Here is an 18,424-nt window from a genome sequence, read left to right as displayed (position 1 = left end):
TATAAAGTCAGCATTGCACAACGGATTTATTATTTCTTTTCGATGCTATAATTTTGAATGTCACATTGATAAAAAAGCTGCAAGTAGCAAGAGTGTAAGCGTGATGATAAAAATATTAATAATTACAATATAATTGTATTTTGAGTGATAAATTTATTAAAACTAACGATATCAGTTGCTGATAAGTGAATTTCATGTAAGTTGCACTTGATTTATTGTAAAATAACGTAGAATTAGATTTATGCGCCAAAACTTAAAGTTCGCAACAAAGCTAATTATTATTAGTTTACCAGCCTATAAAAATAGTTAGGAATACTTTAATTAAGTAGATCTACATGATTAAGCAATAAAACAGCACAATCCTACTCATAAAGTTAATTTTTTTGTGATTTTTCAAAACTTTAAAGTTGCAAGCTTGTATGCAGTTATGAAATTTCCTTAATTAACAAGATTTTGTCAATCTACCCCACCTAAATCGATAGATAACAAGTAAAGGACAATTTTTAGCATAAAACTTTCGTGAATTAATCAGCATAACTTAAATAAATTAAAGAAATTCTTATCAACGACGCATAATTTCAAACATTTACCGTTAAATTTTTTTATAGCAACTAAAAATTCAATTTATAAATTTTCATCATAACAAGCATCGCCCTGTAGTCCACAGAGCGCTATATCGTAAAATTTTATTTTGCAACAACTACGGAGAAAAAAATTTTTCGGGGGAAAAAACAAAAAGTGTTCATTTAGAATTTAAAATAAGCAAAATTGACTAGCAAAATTATAAATTTTTTTAGTTTTAATAGAAAAAATTTTAAAAGTGAAATAATTAAGTCAAGAAAATAAGAAGCGTTGTTGTCTATTAGTGTTGGCTCGAAAAAATTTTTTTTTTTAATTCAGCCATATTGTATTTTTTTTATACGAAAGGCTTGGTTTTTATATAAACATAGACGTACACGAATGTTTAGCTACAAAACATAAAATTCATAAACAATTAAATGATTTTAGAACAATTTATGTTGATTTATTTGAAGTATTGGAAGTAAAAGAGACAAGAAAGGAGTTAAAATGACAATAAAGACATTAAAAGCTACATCGAACTCTAGTTTTAATGTAAAGTCAAATGCAATAAGCAGTGATATGCCCGCTTTTAAAAGAACTGGTGCTGTAAAAAATTTGTTTAACACAACCGTTGATCGGGAGGAACTACAACAGCAATTAAAGAGCATAGAGAGGTAATTATTGAACCGTAATTAATTAATCCCACCAAGTCAGATATATATCAGTGAAATGGCATCAATGTCTGAAGTGATAGATCGTTGACCTTACGTGCTGAACAATCTTAAGATAGATTCTAGGTCAAGTTTGACTAAAGACTTGTTTGTTATTTCACTGATCTAATTAGATAGCAAAGTTTTTGTGCCAAATACAGTATTGAAGTCTTTTGTACTGAATACACCTTCTTTGTTAGATATCTCAGTGCAAGTGTATCAGATCCCACGAAAATATTTTGGTCAGAAGAATCAGGTGTTATAGATTCTAAGTAAAATGAATCTCAGTGCCTTAATTCTCAAGTCTGATCACTCTTTTTTGTAGGCCACTATTTAATCCTTTGTTTAAAATAATCCCACAGAGATGGTAAACGAGAGCTTGGCAAATATAAATGTGAATCAAAAATATTAGAGATAAGACGAGATGATGATCATCAGGCTAGACGATTAAAATATCAACCAGCAAAAGAGATTGACACAAAACGGTGTCATTCGACAAAGAGCACATCACAAAGTACATTACATTCAATGATCTTCAATCGGGACGATTCCTCGTCATCATCATCATCATCCTTTAAATCATCATCATTGCCATCAACATCAAAAATGTTATCAGTACAGAAAACAGCAACATCGACAAATCCCGCGCTTCCAAAAGGTCAAAGGACAATAAAAGGTAAAATTTATTTTCATTTTTCGTATGCATTAAGATTGATGAATATTAATGACCTTACTTCTTTTTTAGATTACTATCAATCAGTTAAACGAAGTCGACAAAATCGTTGATGACATAGAAGTTCTATTTTATGAAGAAAAGAAAGAAAGAAAAAAAAATATAAAAAAATCGTGATCACCATTGTAGATTACCAAAGCATTTGAAGCTAATGTCGCATATTGAAATAAATTATATTTCATGGTGACATCCCCATCGATTACATTATGCAATAAATTTGAATCTTATTAATTGATCTCATCATAAAAAAAAATAATAATGATTTTGTGATCTACAATCGTCTTGGACTTGGGTGATTTTTTTTTTAATTTGTCTTACAATAACGTACGCATATATATAGAATTATATTTAATTATTAAGAAGTTTTTAATGCTGCATACATCATAAACATCACTGCTAACATGAGAAGAAGATCATATTATGTCTTAAATAATTATTTTAGCAAATTTTTTCCTAGGTTTTTTTTTTTGATTTTTTTTGTTCTTTGTGAGAGAGAAAAAAAGGAAGAAAGAATTTAGCAGTGAATCCGTACTGTGTTTTATGATTTGATTTATGTTCTTGAGAAAAAAAAAATTAATAATAATTAATTAATGTGTAATTGTCATTAATATTGCCTTTTTGATCAAATGCTTAAATATTTTTTACATGATAATAACAATATAACATTAATATTATTAAACTTCTCTCCTGCATAGATATAATTTTTCCATAAAAAAAAAAAAAGATTTACTTATATGTATATGATGATGATGACACTTTAAGTCGAAAGAAAATTTTAGCAATTTTTAGTTTTCCTTTTTATATATAGACAAACTAAGGTATAAATGAAATTTTACTATAAATGAATGAAATAAAAATGAAAAATTTTCTATATTATATCAAGCTATATGTGTCTTACTCACTGTTGTTTCATCTTTCATCCTTTCATTTGACAGATCTATAACACTTAACAGATATATAACATTTCAGCTCTTACGTCTTATCACCAGAGGTATTTAGGACACCTTGATATCATTTTATATTACTTGATATTGTAATAATTATCAAATTAATGCAATGTAGTTGCAAAATATTACATTGTTTCACAATCACTAATCATCGATCGATAATCAGCTCTTGAACATGTTTATCTATTAAGCAACTGACTCAATCTTGGTCAAACAGCATTTCATATGCCTTATCCACACTGAGTACGTTTAACGTTATCAATAATTGTGGTGTTGAGAAGCGGCATCAAACTGTCTGTAGACGACTGTGATACTACACACGATTCACGTCAGAAGGTGATTTCTCAATCATTACTGAATGTTGTCGATATGACTAGGATTTGCACAATGATCACAATATTAGGTCAAAGAATCGCAGATAGAAGGAGCTACACAACAATCTACTAAAGCTAACTCGGACCTTTCAAACTTCTGGAATATCACTAGATTTACATGACACAATCCGAAAGGATCACATCCAATTTTATACGAAGGTAATTCATATTTTCTTCTTTTTTTATTCACAATATTTCAGCACATAAACTGATTGTTTATATATTTTTGAAGGAAATTTCTATTGACAAAGAGAACTAAATGAAATAATTTAACGAATTGGATGCCATCTCATTAAGATTTCACCGAATTTCTTTTTATCTGGATCAGGGAAGTCTTCTGGGTGTAATTCTAAAATTGAATTTACGATATTTTTCAGCATAAAGTATATAAACACATCCAGAGAAAAGAGGTTTTAATTCACTTACCAACATAATGGCGTAACACAGCATCTCGTTCGGCATAATGTTCATCTCTCTTTTTATTAACCCAACATCCAAAGAATACACCAGCTGTTCCTACTGCGACATGTCTCTGAATGCCTAAAAAATGATTTTAAAACTTACATAATTTTTCTGTATGTTTACAGTCTATCGGATTTGTTCCTTACCTGACATTAGTGGTCTTCGCATAATATAATTTGAAAATGCGATGCTAGCGAAGCCGGCAACGCCAAGTAAAATTGGATTGTACAAGTCATTGGTGAGCGGCTTCTGAATACCGTAGTCTTTAGTTAATAAATCAAGCGCGTATCCCATTTTTCCTTAATTTTCTTACACTCAATTTTCTCAAGAAAGAAAATCCTACGCCGATGAAAAAATGTTGCTTTGGTTGTTTTTCCCCTATGTTTTTGAATTTTCGGCAACCGTTAATTTCACATTTTTAATTATTTTTATTTCGAGCAAAATTTCAATGCTGACTGAGATTTATTGTTGTGTAATTAAGTAAAATTTGTAAGAATAATAGAAAATAATTGGAAAATTAAAGTTCTAGTCGCTCTTTTAGAAAAACCGAAAATTGTCATAGAGGCATGGTTATAACGGTTAGAATAAATTTGAATTTTTTGCTGTTTATTTTTCGAACAAAAAAATTCTTCAAGCAAATAAAAATTAAATGTATAAAGTGATAAGAAATTTACTTAAAAAGAGTGATGCAGTATGATAATAACTAGTTGTATATAATTAATAAGTTGACGATCATATTTATTATACTTCCGGAATGACGAATTTGTTAGATTTTTTCTAGTTTTACGTGATTTTTAAAATTTGTCAAAAGTGTTTTTCAACATAAATCAATTTATATATTCCTAAGAAACAGCTCTAAACTTCAGTCAGTCACATAAATACAAAAGGAACTGATTTGTGTTCCCAAAAAAGATTTTTTTTCTTCTCGATGAAGAATGTAGAAAATTACGCAGGATACGGATTTAGTGTATTAAAGAAAGTGCAATATAATTAATAGAAATGAAGATTCCAGCAAGCAACATAACAGAAATCACATAAGATAAGAGGAAAATTATGTCATTAGGATATAAAAAGTATGAGAAATTAAGTGAAAAATGTGAAATACGTCATGCTAGTATATCAAAGAATGAATCTACTGTATATTATATTGATCCATCCTGTACAAATAATGAAAAAGATGATGCCATAAAAATGATTGACAATTTAAAGAAGAGAAAGAAGCGCTTAGTGATATTTCTGATTATAGTAATTCTATCATTATTATCCATTATATTATTTGGAACATTATGTAGTGACGATGTCTGTGCACTGTCGATTTCGCTCAATAGGAAAAAGTTATTTTCCGAGCATCATTTAAATAATAATATTAATCAGCATCATGATAACAATATTTCGAGTAGTAGCCTTAATAATAAAAACAGTCATCTCCTATTGAGTTATGACGATGTCCTCAATGATGATTTTCAAAATAAATTTGATATTAATTCAAACGATGTTATGGTAATTTTATGCAATGTTATATCCAATTCTTCTATAACAATCCATTCTCGTTTTTTTTTTTTTATTTTGTATTTCCCTTCTCATCATAGGTATTTCTGCACATACAAAAAGTAATAATTTATATTCTTTTTATATAAAACACATGTATGATCATGAATACGAAATGTATCTTTATTCTCTCTTTTTATTATTTTTATTCATATTCTAAAGACCGGAGGCACAAGCTTCGGAAGGCATTTAGTAAGAGACTTAGATTTGAAGGTGAGTTATGCGCATCTCTCATAAATTGATGGGTAGTCGATGAAAGGAAAAGTTTCTTTTTTTTCAATTTTCCCCCATTCATATTTATCTTGTTAATGTAAACTATCACTGTACAAACAAATTTAAGTAAACATTCGTGGACCGAAGAAAACGTCTCAATTTAGAAAGAAAGCAATTGCTTCATTTCTGTCAATAAATGAATTGTTGAAACAATGAAGTTCAAAAATTTAACTGTCAAAAAATATTTGAAAAATCAAGTTCAAAAACACAACTTTTGTCAGGATTGAGCGTTAATTAATTTAATTTTTTTAGAGGAAATGTACATGTCAAAGAAAGAAGAAACGATGCTATTGCTTCAGACCAAATAGAAATGAAAATTGGCTATTTAGTCGATACTCGACAGGCTGGAAGTGCGGTTTACATGCAGATTGGACTGAACTTACAGGTATTTATTATTCAAGTGCTATTGGCACACTTTCTTAACACGGGATGTAAACGATGTAGGAAGAACTTCCGCCTACAAATAGTAATATTAATGTATTTCATTATTGCATGTTTCAATTTTTGTTCTTTCACAGGTTGTGTAGACCAAGAACTCGATAAGAATGAGGGAGAAACAACCAAAAGGAGATATTTTTACATCACATTATTGAGATCACCCATTTCACGATACCTTTCTGAATTTAGGTATGTGTTACTGCCATAAAATAAAATTGATGTGACATTGGCCGTAAAAATTGTTACATTGATTTATAACGGATTATTTAGATTTGAATTTTTCTGATTAAAAAAGATTTTTGGAAAAGAAAAATTCAAAAATTTCTTAGCCGTTATTTCTTAAAAATCGTGCAATTAAATTTCGGCTAATTCTGTATTGATTTTCTTCATGGTAGTCAATATTCTAATGCTCCACTGCGAATCTTATTACTTATAATCATAATAATGATACTAATATGAATTTTAAATTTATTCAAAGACATGTTCAAAGAGGTGCAACATGGAAAAATTCAAGGCACTTTTGTCTGGGGCGTCAAGCAACAACAGAGGAACTTCCGCCATGTTACACAGGTATTTCTCACTTCTTGTACTGAGTATGTACAAGAAATATATTTAATATTAAATTCATTATCATGTACGAATGGAACTTTTATTCAAATTTATGCTAATTCTCAGTTCTCGCTACTGAACATTTTGTTGAGCCATACACAGTCTTCTTTTTCGTCCGTATGTCTATTTGCATTCAAATTTTTTGATATTTGCTTATGAAAGCTTCCATTTTTTCGATAATGGATTTAATGTTAGCATAATTTATCCATAACATGCACTGCAATTGATTGATTTTGTTATCTCAGATCTATTCAGCTTTGCATGCAAATAATGCACGAAAAATGTCATTAACAAAATGTATTTTTAACTTATTTACAGGAGACGATTGGATGGACGTAGCTCTTGATGATTTTGCAGACTGTGAGAGTAATTTGGGTAAATGCAAAGCATATATACCGACAAAGTTTTTGTGTGAAACGAATAAATTTAAATGTCATTACAGCTGCAAACCGACAGACGAGAATGCTCACTGATTTAGCATTAGTTAACTGCTATAATAAGACTGGGATGTCTCAAAAAGAAAGAGATAGAATTATGTTATCAAGTGCAAAAAGGAACTTAGCAGGTACATAATTTTAATAAATTAATTATCATTTTGTACAATTGTCTATCTCATCCACAGCTATGTCATTTTTTGGATTAACGGAATATCAAAAAATATCGCAATACATTTTTGAGGAAACATTTAATCTCAGGTTTGCAATTCCCTTCGAACAGCACAATTCAACCCTATCAATGCAAACGTACGAAACCCTAACTGATGCTCAAAAGAAGAAAATTAAGGATATAAATGCACTTGACATCGAACTTTATGATTTTGCTAAAGAATTAATGTTTCAAAGGTAACTATAGAAATTTGAACATTTTCATCCATTTGTAACGGTTTTCAAAAATTCAAATTTATTCGTTCAGTTGTTCAAATTTCATTTCCTTTTAGTTCATTTTTGAATTTTTGAAACCATCGAATTGCCATAATTAATTCATATTTTACATGGTTTTACAATGTTGATTAATTACCATTATCGAGCATGTAATTGAATTTCTTGACATATTTTCTACTCGATTAATAATATTTATGACTTAATCTTTTGACCCACATTAATTATTTTTACTCTACTTTGTCCACAGATTTGCAAGACTCAAAGCCAAAGATAACGATTTTGAATTTCATTTTTCTAATTTAGGAAGCATTAGAGATAAGGAATCATTCGATTGGAATACTAATATAGATAATTTAAACTGATTTTTTGATTGAACATTGATACACATGGTGCGGACATGTCGAAAGAAAAAAAGTTGTATTTCATTACTATTCATATTTTTGTAAACCATTGACTAAAAACCACTCAGACGAGCTTAATTTTAGAGGAGGTTGTTGATATTAAGTATGATTTTATTTAGTTTTTTTTCCTACGTAGAGGTAAAAGTAGCCAAAATTTGTATTAGAGCAGTTGAATTATACATAAGATAGTCATAAGTTTGATTGCTGAGCATATTACTTCATTTTACTACTTTTAATGATGCATTTATGGCCTACGTAATGAAAGTACAGGATCAAAAAATAACTGTCAAAATAAATTCAAATTCCATATTTTACGTTAAATTTCTTCGTCAAAAAATTCAAATTGTAAAAATCCGTTAAAAATTCTCACACCACAAATTTCTTCGGCCAAAATGCTCATCAGGTCATCCGCATGCGGAGACTGTTTTATATTTATAGTCAAGAATGCAATTGAATATTAAGATAAGCTTTATTAATTTTACAAAAATAACAAATCAAATGAGTCAAAAAAATACGGTAACAGTTAAGGAATTTGATTTGCATTTATTATAACTTCTGTTCATCATTTCATTATTCCTCGACACTGAAATGTCTGTACCATAAATTCACAAAGAAAAATAAGAAGGAATAATAATAAAAATAAGTAAATAGTTCAAAATAAATTGTTATTGATCTCAATAATTTTTCTTTCCAGACTTACACATGTGTGTACACACTGGCACTGATCAATTTAAACTTGTATAAACTGCGATTTATTATTTAATGATAATTACATAATACATTACACTCAGTGCAAATGATTCTATTGATCATATTCAATGATCACAGACATGATACATGTTTCTTTTCAGTGTACGGTCGCCTGTTGTACATAGTGAAAGTAAATAAAATACCATTTTTGTACCACTTTTCTCAATTTCAATACATGGGGTAGTTACAAGGTTAGGTCCAGTCCAAGAATGAGTTAAAGCACTTGTTAACAGATATTTTTTCAAATTTTAATTTGAACCTTGATTTTTGAATTTTTTTGAACTTTGATTTTTCAAATATTTTTCGGCCGTTATTTTTCAACTAAATTATGACCATTACTTAAGAATCGACCCTGAACCAAAAACAAAAATCACTTCTGCACGTTTACTGTGAAATAATCGGCATTATATTACATATTATGTTGTATTCATTTTAATTATTGATGGTGGAAATGGCAATTTATGAGAGATTTGTGCTGAAGTTGCAGCAATACATAGGCCTACCAGTCAACCTCCCACCTCTTTGTACCAATATTTTTTAAGCTTTGTGGTACTTTTGGAACAGTTCGAACTGAAAATTCGTGAGATCAAGTCAGTCTGAACAGTTCAGTGGACGTATTAAAATGGGTTCCTTTTCAAACGTTCTAGTTTTCGGTTTATTCGTGGCTGTAGCTTTGGCTATTAAGATTGTTAAGGAAGAAGAGCAACAAGACTTTTCAAAAATTCCAGGCATCCCTGGACATGATTATCCAATTTATCATGAATTCCCAGAAACAAGCTTCGATTGTCACAATGTTCCATTCCATCCAGGCATGTACGCCAATATAGAAACTGGTTGTCAAGTAAGTTTAGTGACGGCAATAAAAATTTTGTAATATTTAATACTTCAATTATTTTACTAGGGATACCATGTATGCCACGATGGTAGAGAAGGGCATCAAGGATCAAAGTTTTTGTGTACAAATGGCACAGTTTTCAATCAGAAATCATTTTCATGTGATTGGTGGTACAACGTTGATTGTAATGAGGCTGTTCACTACTATAATTTGAATCTCGATCCTGAACATAATCCATACACCGAGCAACAAGTGAAAGCAGCTAAGAAAGAAGCTTTGTTATACCATCATTAAGGAGTATTGTTGTGACGCACTTTGGAATTAGTGAAAAAATTAACGGTTTTTGTATAATTTGAATCTTAACGGTTTTGTAAGATTTGAAAATTTAACGGTTTTGTAAAATTTGAAATTTCAACGGTTAAGAGCATAATTTTTGAATTTTTTCGTAACGGTTTTCATGAGAAAAGTCTGAAGTGTGTCACAAATAAAGTTGTGTATTACTTCATTTTTTGTAGTTTCATTGTTTTATAGAAATAAAGTTGAATATTATTTTTATATTTTTTTCGCATACATCAAAAATTGATGAATTTTATGTTTTTTTTATTGTTCATTTCATAGTTCAAGTTATTCATAAAAATCAGTCATTGATTGATTCAATTGCTGAATTGAATTAAAATAGATTGTATGTTTCAGAGAATTCGCACAATCGTCAAGTGAAAACAGCAAATTTTAATTAAATAACTTATAAACAAGATTTCAGGTATATTTCTCAAAAATAAATTGTTGTATAATAATTAAAGCTTTTAAAACCAAATATCATTAATGTAAAAAAAAGCTTATGTAATAGATTAATGTAAATAACGTGCTAAGTACTGAGCCTTAACAAAATTAATAGTGGTATTCGATTCTATCATATTTCTTTCAGTTTCTGATAATTTATCACTTAAATAATGATAACGAACTAATTTGAGTGTTGGACATGCAAAAATAGCAGGAATAAGCTCTGGAAACAAAACACAAATTTTAAGTTCCTGAAGATTTTTCAAGCTTGGCAACATGCTGATGAAATTATCTTTTGTATGATTCTTGAAATAATACAACCCGACAAACAATCTTTTGATGCTTCTGTTTACAGGAAAGTTCATGATAAGGTCAGTGTCATGATTGGTACTCATAACTGTCAATCCATGAAAATACAATGTCTTGAGATTCGGGAAATTTGACAAGAAGAATGATGCATCATCAAAAGTTGAAGGATCACATCTGATGTTTTTTAGCGACGACTTATTCGATAATAAAAATTCAAACAAAGGACCCATCGGTGGAACTGGATAGCGATATTCGAAATATGTAAAATCTTCCAATTTGAATTTATAGTTGCCAGCCTTAAAGTGCTTTAAAAAGTTGATATGATTGACCGAAAGTGATTTTAAGTTGTTCATTTGCTTCAATGCTTTATCTAAGATTCTCGACGATTTGTCGTCCATATAAATACTCTGAACAGACAATTTAGTGATGGACGTTAAATTTGCAACAAGTCCATGAGCGCAAAGCAGGTAGGAATAGCGCCTTGTTTTGTATAAATGATCAACGATGCGCAGTTCCTTTAATTTTGGAAGATCACAAATTCGAAGCAAATCATTAGTTGTCTCAACGAAAGTTATGCTTTTGGAGAACTTTCTTAGTACTGCTCTAATTGTTGAATCTTTTTCCTTTTGATAATTTGGCTTGAAATAAATCTTGATTCTCCGATAATCCCGATTGCTATGCATAATTGAATTAAATTCAAAATTTATATTGATTGGTGTGCAGATCAAAGTGATTTTTTCCATGCATAATTTTGATTTTCCAATAATATGATTCCATAGACGACAAACTTGAGTAGCAGTCAACAAGCCTTGCAAATCTAAACACCTAAAGACTTCGGTCTGTATTTCATCAGGCAATGCACTCAAAAGATCCATTTTCTCTGAAAAAAAAAATCAATTAATTGATAAAAATGATAGTTGATTACTACTTTATATCCTTCTTACTGTGAATTTTAATTGACTTAATAATCTTAATCTATAATTAACGATGAGAACTGTTTTATTTAAATGAATTCTTCTGAGCATCCTTTTCAATAAAATTTGAAGCCAACTTTGATTTGTTCAGCAAATTTTGAAGTTCATTTCAACTCAGTACATCTGATTTAAATTTTTGAAAATCGTTAACTTTTTAAATTCTAAAAAACCGGCAAAGAACAAATTTTATTTAGAAATATCAAAATTTATAGTCAACAAAGCATCATAATTGTCCAACAAAAGAATAAAAGATGATATCACAGCTCAGCATGGTAAAAAATATCAAGCTTTATTCATCATCATAAAAATATGCTGTTATGTGCTGTTTCTTCACTTCCTTGATGTCATGTGATGATTGACTCACATATCGACATTACGTGCAAATAACATAAACCGTATAAATCGTACGCATATTTGCTAAAAGCATTAATCGAGTTCATTATAACGCTAAAACGTGTACGTAGAGCAGCGTCCTTGACAATGAACTATGTGTAACAAGTTGCAGGAACTTTAAAGAGAAAAACAGTAAACATATCGAGCGGAGCTATTCTAAAGACCTTGTCTGTTTTCATTAACGGCGAATGGTCGCAATATTTATAAATATTAAAAAAGTAGGAAGTGAATGAAGAAAATTGCAAATATTGAGTGTGTGTCGGTCATTGCATTATGTATCTATTCCAAGAAACTATTATGGAGTTTTAATTGCTAATTTGGCAGGTGAACTGTGTGATTGTTTGATTGGCTGGGCTCAATGTATGAAGAAGTATGAGTAGTACTGGATCTTTTAAACTTTATCAACTATCATAGTTCAAATTTATGCAAAAACCTTTGAAAATTCAAATTTTACAAAAACCGTTAAAATTCAAATTTGCAAAACCTTTTAAATTGATAATGACTTAAAGATGCGCCATATGCATCTATAGCAATAATCACGATTTTTATGCTTCTTCCACATCTTAAGAGCATTGCCTACTTTATGGACATAAATGATGATTTTTTTCTAACACATCTGGCATAACATCTCTTCTCTCACATTTTTAATGTCACGTTCATGAACTTGAATGCTTAATGCTTGCTGTTAAAATGAAACAATCGAAAAAATCTAATTAAAGAGACTAAAACAGTTAAATTAAGTAATTGTAGTGACATTATGAATCCTTCATCGTATTGTTTCATACATCATAAGTGTTTACGATCACATGAAAGCATTAAAAACCTTGCTAATTTCATGTAGTAGTCAGTCAGACCCTGTTTCAGACTCTCTCGTACGTTCGTACGTACATCCAGATTATCATATGTTCAATCGATATAAAAGGTACAGATTTTCAACGGTAATATTATAGTTTGTTTATACTCTCACAAGAGTTTAGAAGTGTGCCTGATTTGTTCTTGTCTAATAGTTAAATTTATTTATTTTCTACTTAAAGTGAGTTTTTAATTTAAAAATTTTTGGTTTAAACGGTTTTTGTAAAATTTAAAACTTTGCTTCTTTTTTGGATTCAAAATTTAACGGTATTTGTAAAATTTGAATTTTATCACTTTCTGTGAAATTCAAATTTTAACGATTTTTGAGACATAATCTCTCACAAAAACAATTTAAAATCCACCCAATGAATCGTGATATTTTTCTTGCACTAATTAATCCAAACAACATTTTTTAATGGTGCTATAAATTTAATCTTTTTTTAGAATGTTGAGAATAATCACTTTGTTGTTCGCATTCCTCTGCTGTGCCTTTTCACATGTCATTGTCCAAGAAATCGTAAGTTGATACATATGTTATGCCTTTAAATGTCACGTACTCAAATTCTGTTTTTAAATTAGCCAACCAGCCAATTAGCCCATCCAGCAGTAGTCAATACTCAATATTTTGAGCATCAATTCCCATCTGAGCTTGTCAAGTCAGCAAAATTCTATAGTAATCCAAAGACTGCTTCTCGTTTAGCTCAAGAAAGTTGGTTCACTGATAAGGAAAGTCCAGTATTTGACAGAGAAGCTGAGAAGATCGAAAGACATGAAATCTCCAAAATCTTCGTCAATGCTGGTTTACACAGACGAAGAAGACAAGCTTGAAGATATAATATTATGGAGATTATTTCCTAATAAGTGTGATAATGTTTGTTTGTGACTGAATAAGAAGAATATGAGATAATAAAATAAAAATGTTTATGATTATTTAATGAACATGCTTTTTGCATTCAAAGCCATTGAACTTGACACTGAAAATGATTTTGCGGAACTAAACATCGCAACAGATATATTTTTTTATCTCAATAATTTTATTATGCTGCTGTTAATAAAAATTTCATATTTAGCATAGAATTTATTATAAATATTATTAATGATTAATGTTGCGTATGAGTTATCATAAAATCACTATATCAATTGCAATAGCATAGCTAAGCGAATTATAAATATATATGAAAAGCATTCACTTGTTGCTAGAATCGACAATATTTCCGACATTAAGATAAACGCGTGCATTCAAGGCGTGTCGCTGTTGCGAATCTTTCCTCTCGGCTGTTGTTGAAGGAACTGTGCTATAGGTGTAATGCATCGTAAATCCTACTATGACCTCATCATTAACTTTCAAGTCATTGGGTGTAATGCTCAATTCTATTGCAATTTTGTTCGCCTTTCTCCAAATGACGAATCTGTGAAAACAAATTAATTAAGTTTATTCTCGTTAGACATTGATAATCATGTGTTGAATGCTGTTGCTATACATTGTGTAATTCAATTACAGCTAGCATTGACATTCTGTTAAAATTGTAGAATATTCTGACGGAATTGTAAGATTTGAATTCAATGCAAATTTTTATTACCGTTAGATTTTTGAATTTTAAAAATACGTTAAAAACAACTAAAATCTTACTTGGGATCCTTCTTGTCGACTTGAATATCATCATCAAATTCAGCTGAATCATCCCTTTGATTAATAACAAAAGAACTATCAGGAAGCTCAAGTTTAGCAGTTGGCTTGCAGGAAACAATTCGTGGATCTTCGATTAATGATGGACGCATTAATGAAGATTTTGATGATACTGTCAAGCTCTATTCATAAATTATATATGCAGACATTAATATAAAGAATCTATTAGCAGATTATTAATTATCTTACCTCAAAATTCTTTTTCATCTCATCAATCATCATCACTTCTTCATCTTCTGTCGGTAATTCCATAATCGTTATTGTCATATCATTCATAGTTGGATTGGTCAATTTTAATGTGATAAATGCACTTTTGTTTGGCATTAATGGATAACATTTTATAATGCGTACTTCTGGTACGTGACTACTAGCGAATTGTTGAATACGATATTTAATGGATGTTGGATTATATTCCGGCTTTATGACATTATGTTCACAATGACGACAGCGAATAGAGCGCTTAATTGAGAGATTCTTATGTTGTGGATATAAGTGCTTGACGCTTTCAGGCTGATTTGCTGGCTGTGTAAAGCGCTGCTTGATTGTCGTAACTGTCGAAATAAATATTATTAAGAATTAAAATACATTAGAGGTTTAAGATCTTTTATGTCTTACTATTTTTGAGATTAATTGGTTGTGTAAAAATATTTTCCGGCAATTCTTCTACTTCTTCAGTCATTGAAGGCGAAATACTAGCTGGTTTATTTTTCGGCTTGCTTGCCGTCTTGTCAAAGCCCATTTGGCGTCTAATAGCTGATACATTTAATCCAGTACGATCCTAAACATTAAAACTCATTAATAAAGCTAGTTCTTTTTCTGGATCTTTCAACTTACAGTCATACTCTGAAATTTCGACTGCTTAGTTGTCTTTCTACGTTTCTCATCCTGTTTCACTTGCTTATCATGCAGAACGAGTGCTTGATAATAGTCTAGAATCGTATTGAAACGATTTGCATGCATATATTCTTGTTCAGGCCAACAAAAGTTTTGCGAAGCTTGATCAGAAATTCCAACATCTCGTGATGAGTAGCGGCATGCAAGACACGCTAAATAGTACATTTTCTTTGCAACCATTTTACCGCTACTTGCTTCCGATGTTGTTCCTTCTTCTCCTTCTGGTTTCTCTTTTACAGTCATTGGAACTTGAATTGTTGTTGCCCTTGCTGACAAAACAGAAAAACTGCATGATGGACAGTCAAAACAGCTATTACACTTATTCTTTCGTAATTTTGCCTCACTAGATGGAATATTTTCTAAGCAGTTCCTACAGAAATGCGAATCAACCTGTTAAATGGTAAATTTGTGCAAAATTTAGTGCTTATGAATCATCATTTTTATATTTTACATTTTTCTACCTCATGATGACAGCAAAAAGAGCACCTTAGATTTAGGCAGTGTCTACAGAAGTACAGATTAGTTAGAGGCTTCAAAAGCCCACACTGGCACACGTAATTAACGTAATTTTTGGACGTTAAAAAATCCATCCTACTTTATTTACTCTGACATCGAAATCTCATCGAGTATTCATCGAATTCGAAAATATAAAAATTTAAAATTTTGACCGTTAATTTTTGTTAAATTCAATGACTAGTTTCTTGTGCTCTTTTTGCATCATATATTAGATCTTAAATATTGAACTGTTTTAAAATTGAGTTAGTAATATTCTGAAATATGTTCAAATGTTCAAGTGTCCTAATTCTTTACATAGCATAACGGTTGTTTTATATTTAAAATGAGCAACAAGCTAAATGTTCGAATTAATTCAAAAATTTAAAAAGCGTTAAAGTTTATTTCATCGAAATTAGTACGTAAGTATAAAATTTTAATTAAAATAGATGATTGATGTGCAAATTGAGATGATAAATAGATTATTCGTTATTGATAACTTTTTCAGCAGTTCCTTTCCATTCTTCCTTAAGTTTCACTTGAATTCCTAAATCTCTTGCAGCATATCTGCAATCTTGTTCGATTGATGGATGATTATTTCTGGCCACTTCCAAAATATCTTCAACTCCAAGAGTTATCCATCCTTCACATTGCTCACGACATCTTGAAACCATGTTTCGAATTGCCCAAGCAGCATTCCTTTGAACGACTTTACTTTTTGCATGAATTTTCATCGATTCCAAAATTGTCTCTGCAATCCCTGCTTCATAAAGTGCCACTGAATTGTCTTTAGAGCGAAGAGATAGAGTTGTTATGCATGCTAAGGCATTTTTTGCAAGAACTTCATCGGCTTTATGTCGATTAAAGGAACTTTCAATAATAGATGCAGCTCCCATTTTGATTATATCCACTTTAACAGTATCATTTCCACCTAGTGCCTTCAAAAGCTTCATAGATTCACGAATGATTTTCAACGAGTCTGGGAAAGTTACCATTGCATCCATAATTAATACGATTCCATTTGCTTCTGCTACCACTTGACAAAATTCATTTCGTACACAAAGAGCTGCAATAGTTAGCATCAATTCAGCAAGCACATCTGGATTGTCTTTAAATTCTGTTAATAGCAGAGTTAGATCAGACAAGCACTCGTGAGCAATCAAGCGAGCATGTTCATGTGCTTTACCAAATTCCACACGAATATCATCATCCAAAATCAAAAAGCGAAAGCATGTGCAGACATTACGTATAATTTCGACTTCCTTCCTACCCAAAAGTAAAGGCTTCAAGTGAGTTATAAGCAACTCTTCATTGACAATCAATTGACGATTCAATTCGTGTAAAAGACAGGCTTTTTGGATCCATTTCAAAATATCACATACTATAAATTCATTCTTTTCTGTGTCCAATATCTTATTGATCGTTTTTAGTGACTTTACATTAAAAATATCTGGATTTTTATTTGTTATTGCGTGGGCGCATAATATGGACTTGTGGAGAATCTGTAAATGAAAGAGGAATCGATTTAAAAGTGATTGAACTCAGTTATATTTTTCCTTATTACCGAATCCTTTGCATGCTCAGTTACATTCTTTGCAACTTCATCTTCCATAATCTTTAGTAAAAACTCCTGAGTACAGCTTTTTGATGCCAACACTCTGTGTGGCACTGACTTGTTCAATTGATTAATAAGAGCTTCCAGAACTTCATTTAATTCATTTTCACTCAATACTTTTGTGCTTTCAACATGAGCCTTAATTTTCTCAATTGCTTCATTCAGAATGGTATTTCCTGTTTCTTCATTTATGTCTAAATCCTTAATGATATTCGCCAAATTTATTCCCTGTGCTTCAAATTGCTTAATGGTCTCATCTCGAGCTTCATCCAATGACATAGAAAACTCGACGATATTTTCTTTGAGAATTCCATCAAAGGTTTCTTGTTGGATTATTTTAGCCATTTCTGTAATAATAAGAAAGCAAATGACTAGTAAATATTGAAATGTATGCAGGATCTGCCGAAAATTTACTTCAAATGTATAATTTTTACCTCTGTGATGATGAAATTTTCTAAATTTAATTAATAACTGTGCTGTATTTCCAGTTACTCAATAAAAGTTAGTCAAAAACTTTCTATTATTTTTATATTAGATGAATAAACTAGTAGAAATATCTGCAATAATACGGTACAGAAGCGCACAATTTTATTAATAAAGACAATGACTCATCACGTTCTTCTTACTTGAAATTTTTTAAAAGTCTAAGGGTGTCAAAATATGTAGGTTCAAAAATTTAAAATTTTCAAAAACCGTTAACAATTTAAAATTCCCTGAACCGTTAATTTTTATCAAAATTTATTTTCTCTTTATGTCAATAGACAGTATTAAGGACAAACCGACTTCATTTCTTCTGCATTATTAATCTCCAGAGTCAAGTAAATACTATCGTTGTATTAGTGAGCAAAAGTAAATACATGCACAGAAAAACATAAACAATACTGCAAAATTTATAGTATTTAATTA

At 30.3% G+C, this 18,424-nt stretch overlaps 7 protein-coding genes across 8 annotated transcripts; 3 read left to right on the top strand and 4 right to left on the bottom strand.

The window, feature by feature from the left end:
- The first annotated feature begins 52 nt into the window (after nucleotides 1-52).
- Nucleotides 53-2,741, top strand: LOC139086150 (uncharacterized). 2 transcript variants are annotated; one of them, XM_070634488.1, is made up of 4 exons: nucleotides 53-196; nucleotides 1,035-1,235; nucleotides 1,634-1,947; nucleotides 2,017-2,741. In XM_070634488.1, the coding sequence occupies exons 2-4, from the start codon at nucleotides 1,069-1,071 to the stop codon at nucleotides 2,055-2,057; spliced, it is 522 nt and encodes a 173-aa protein (XP_070490589.1). In that variant the 5' UTR covers nucleotides 53-196; nucleotides 1,035-1,068; the 3' UTR covers nucleotides 2,058-2,741. The 2 variants fall into 2 exon arrangements, with proteins under 2 accessions (XP_070490589.1, XP_070490588.1); XM_070634487.1 differs by lacking the exon at nucleotides 53-196 and having other exon boundaries at nucleotides 590-1,235.
- Nucleotides 2,742-3,488: 747 nt separating this feature from the next.
- ND-B14.5B (NADH dehydrogenase (ubiquinone) B14.5 B subunit) lies at nucleotides 3,489-4,153 on the bottom strand. Its single transcript, XM_070634728.1, has 3 exons — nucleotides 3,934-4,153; nucleotides 3,752-3,865; nucleotides 3,489-3,674 (listed from the first exon to the last, which is right to left on the bottom strand). Exons 1-3 carry the CDS (start codon nucleotides 4,079-4,081, stop codon nucleotides 3,595-3,597), a joined length of 342 nt encoding a protein of 113 aa, XP_070490829.1. The 5' UTR covers nucleotides 4,082-4,153; the 3' UTR covers nucleotides 3,489-3,594.
- A 294-nt stretch (nucleotides 4,154-4,447) lies between these two features.
- Nucleotides 4,448-8,599, top strand: Hs6st (heparan sulfate 6-O-sulfotransferase). The gene is made up of 10 exons (XM_070634758.1): nucleotides 4,448-5,287; nucleotides 5,377-5,397; nucleotides 5,498-5,548; nucleotides 5,861-5,993; nucleotides 6,127-6,235; nucleotides 6,525-6,616; nucleotides 6,974-7,030; nucleotides 7,098-7,220; nucleotides 7,278-7,497; nucleotides 7,784-8,599. The coding sequence occupies exons 1-10, from the start codon at nucleotides 4,841-4,843 to the stop codon at nucleotides 7,896-7,898; spliced, it is 1,368 nt and encodes a 455-aa protein (XP_070490859.1). The 5' UTR covers nucleotides 4,448-4,840; the 3' UTR covers nucleotides 7,899-8,599.
- A 130-nt stretch (nucleotides 8,600-8,729) lies between these two features.
- Nucleotides 8,730-9,975, top strand: LOC139086340 (U-scoloptoxin(01)-Er1a-like). Its single transcript, XM_070634759.1, has 2 exons — nucleotides 8,730-9,528; nucleotides 9,589-9,975. Exons 1-2 carry the CDS (start codon nucleotides 9,310-9,312, stop codon nucleotides 9,814-9,816), a joined length of 447 nt encoding a protein of 148 aa, XP_070490860.1. The 5' UTR covers nucleotides 8,730-9,309; the 3' UTR covers nucleotides 9,817-9,975.
- A 395-nt stretch (nucleotides 9,976-10,370) lies between these two features.
- On the bottom strand, nucleotides 10,371-11,595 carry LOC139086443 (uncharacterized). The gene is made up of 2 exons (XM_070634902.1): nucleotides 11,556-11,595; nucleotides 10,371-11,491 (listed from the first exon to the last, which is right to left on the bottom strand). The coding sequence occupies exon 2, from the start codon at nucleotides 11,484-11,486 to the stop codon at nucleotides 10,371-10,373; it is 1,116 nt and encodes a 371-aa protein (XP_070491003.1). The 5' UTR covers nucleotides 11,487-11,491; nucleotides 11,556-11,595.
- Nucleotides 11,596-13,858: 2,263 nt separating this feature from the next.
- Nucleotides 13,859-16,044, bottom strand: DCTN4-p62 (dynactin subunit 4). The gene is made up of 6 exons (XM_070634424.1): nucleotides 15,873-16,044; nucleotides 15,352-15,801; nucleotides 15,133-15,295; nucleotides 14,707-15,068; nucleotides 14,461-14,639; nucleotides 13,859-14,239 (listed from the first exon to the last, which is right to left on the bottom strand). The coding sequence occupies exons 1-6, from the start codon at nucleotides 15,999-16,001 to the stop codon at nucleotides 14,017-14,019; spliced, it is 1,506 nt and encodes a 501-aa protein (XP_070490525.1). The 5' UTR covers nucleotides 16,002-16,044; the 3' UTR covers nucleotides 13,859-14,016.
- Nucleotides 16,045-16,268: 224 nt separating this feature from the next.
- On the bottom strand, nucleotides 16,269-18,073 carry LOC139086080 (armadillo repeat-containing protein 6 homolog). The gene is made up of 3 exons (XM_070634393.1): nucleotides 17,953-18,073; nucleotides 17,468-17,865; nucleotides 16,269-17,405 (listed from the first exon to the last, which is right to left on the bottom strand). Exons 2-3 carry the CDS (start codon nucleotides 17,861-17,863, stop codon nucleotides 16,386-16,388), a joined length of 1,416 nt encoding a protein of 471 aa, XP_070490494.1. The 5' UTR covers nucleotides 17,864-17,865; nucleotides 17,953-18,073; the 3' UTR covers nucleotides 16,269-16,385.
- Nucleotides 18,074-18,424: the final 351 nt, after the last annotated feature.

Source organism: Chironomus tepperi, unplaced genomic scaffold (genome assembly GCF_022539635.2).
Source record: "Chironomus tepperi strain 1889 unplaced genomic scaffold, CSIRO-AGI_Ctep_v1 contig_85, whole genome shotgun sequence".
In the NCBI taxonomy this organism is placed as follows: domain Eukaryota; kingdom Metazoa; phylum Arthropoda; class Insecta; order Diptera; family Chironomidae; genus Chironomus; species Chironomus tepperi.
This window is presented reverse-complemented; position numbering and strand designations above follow the sequence as displayed.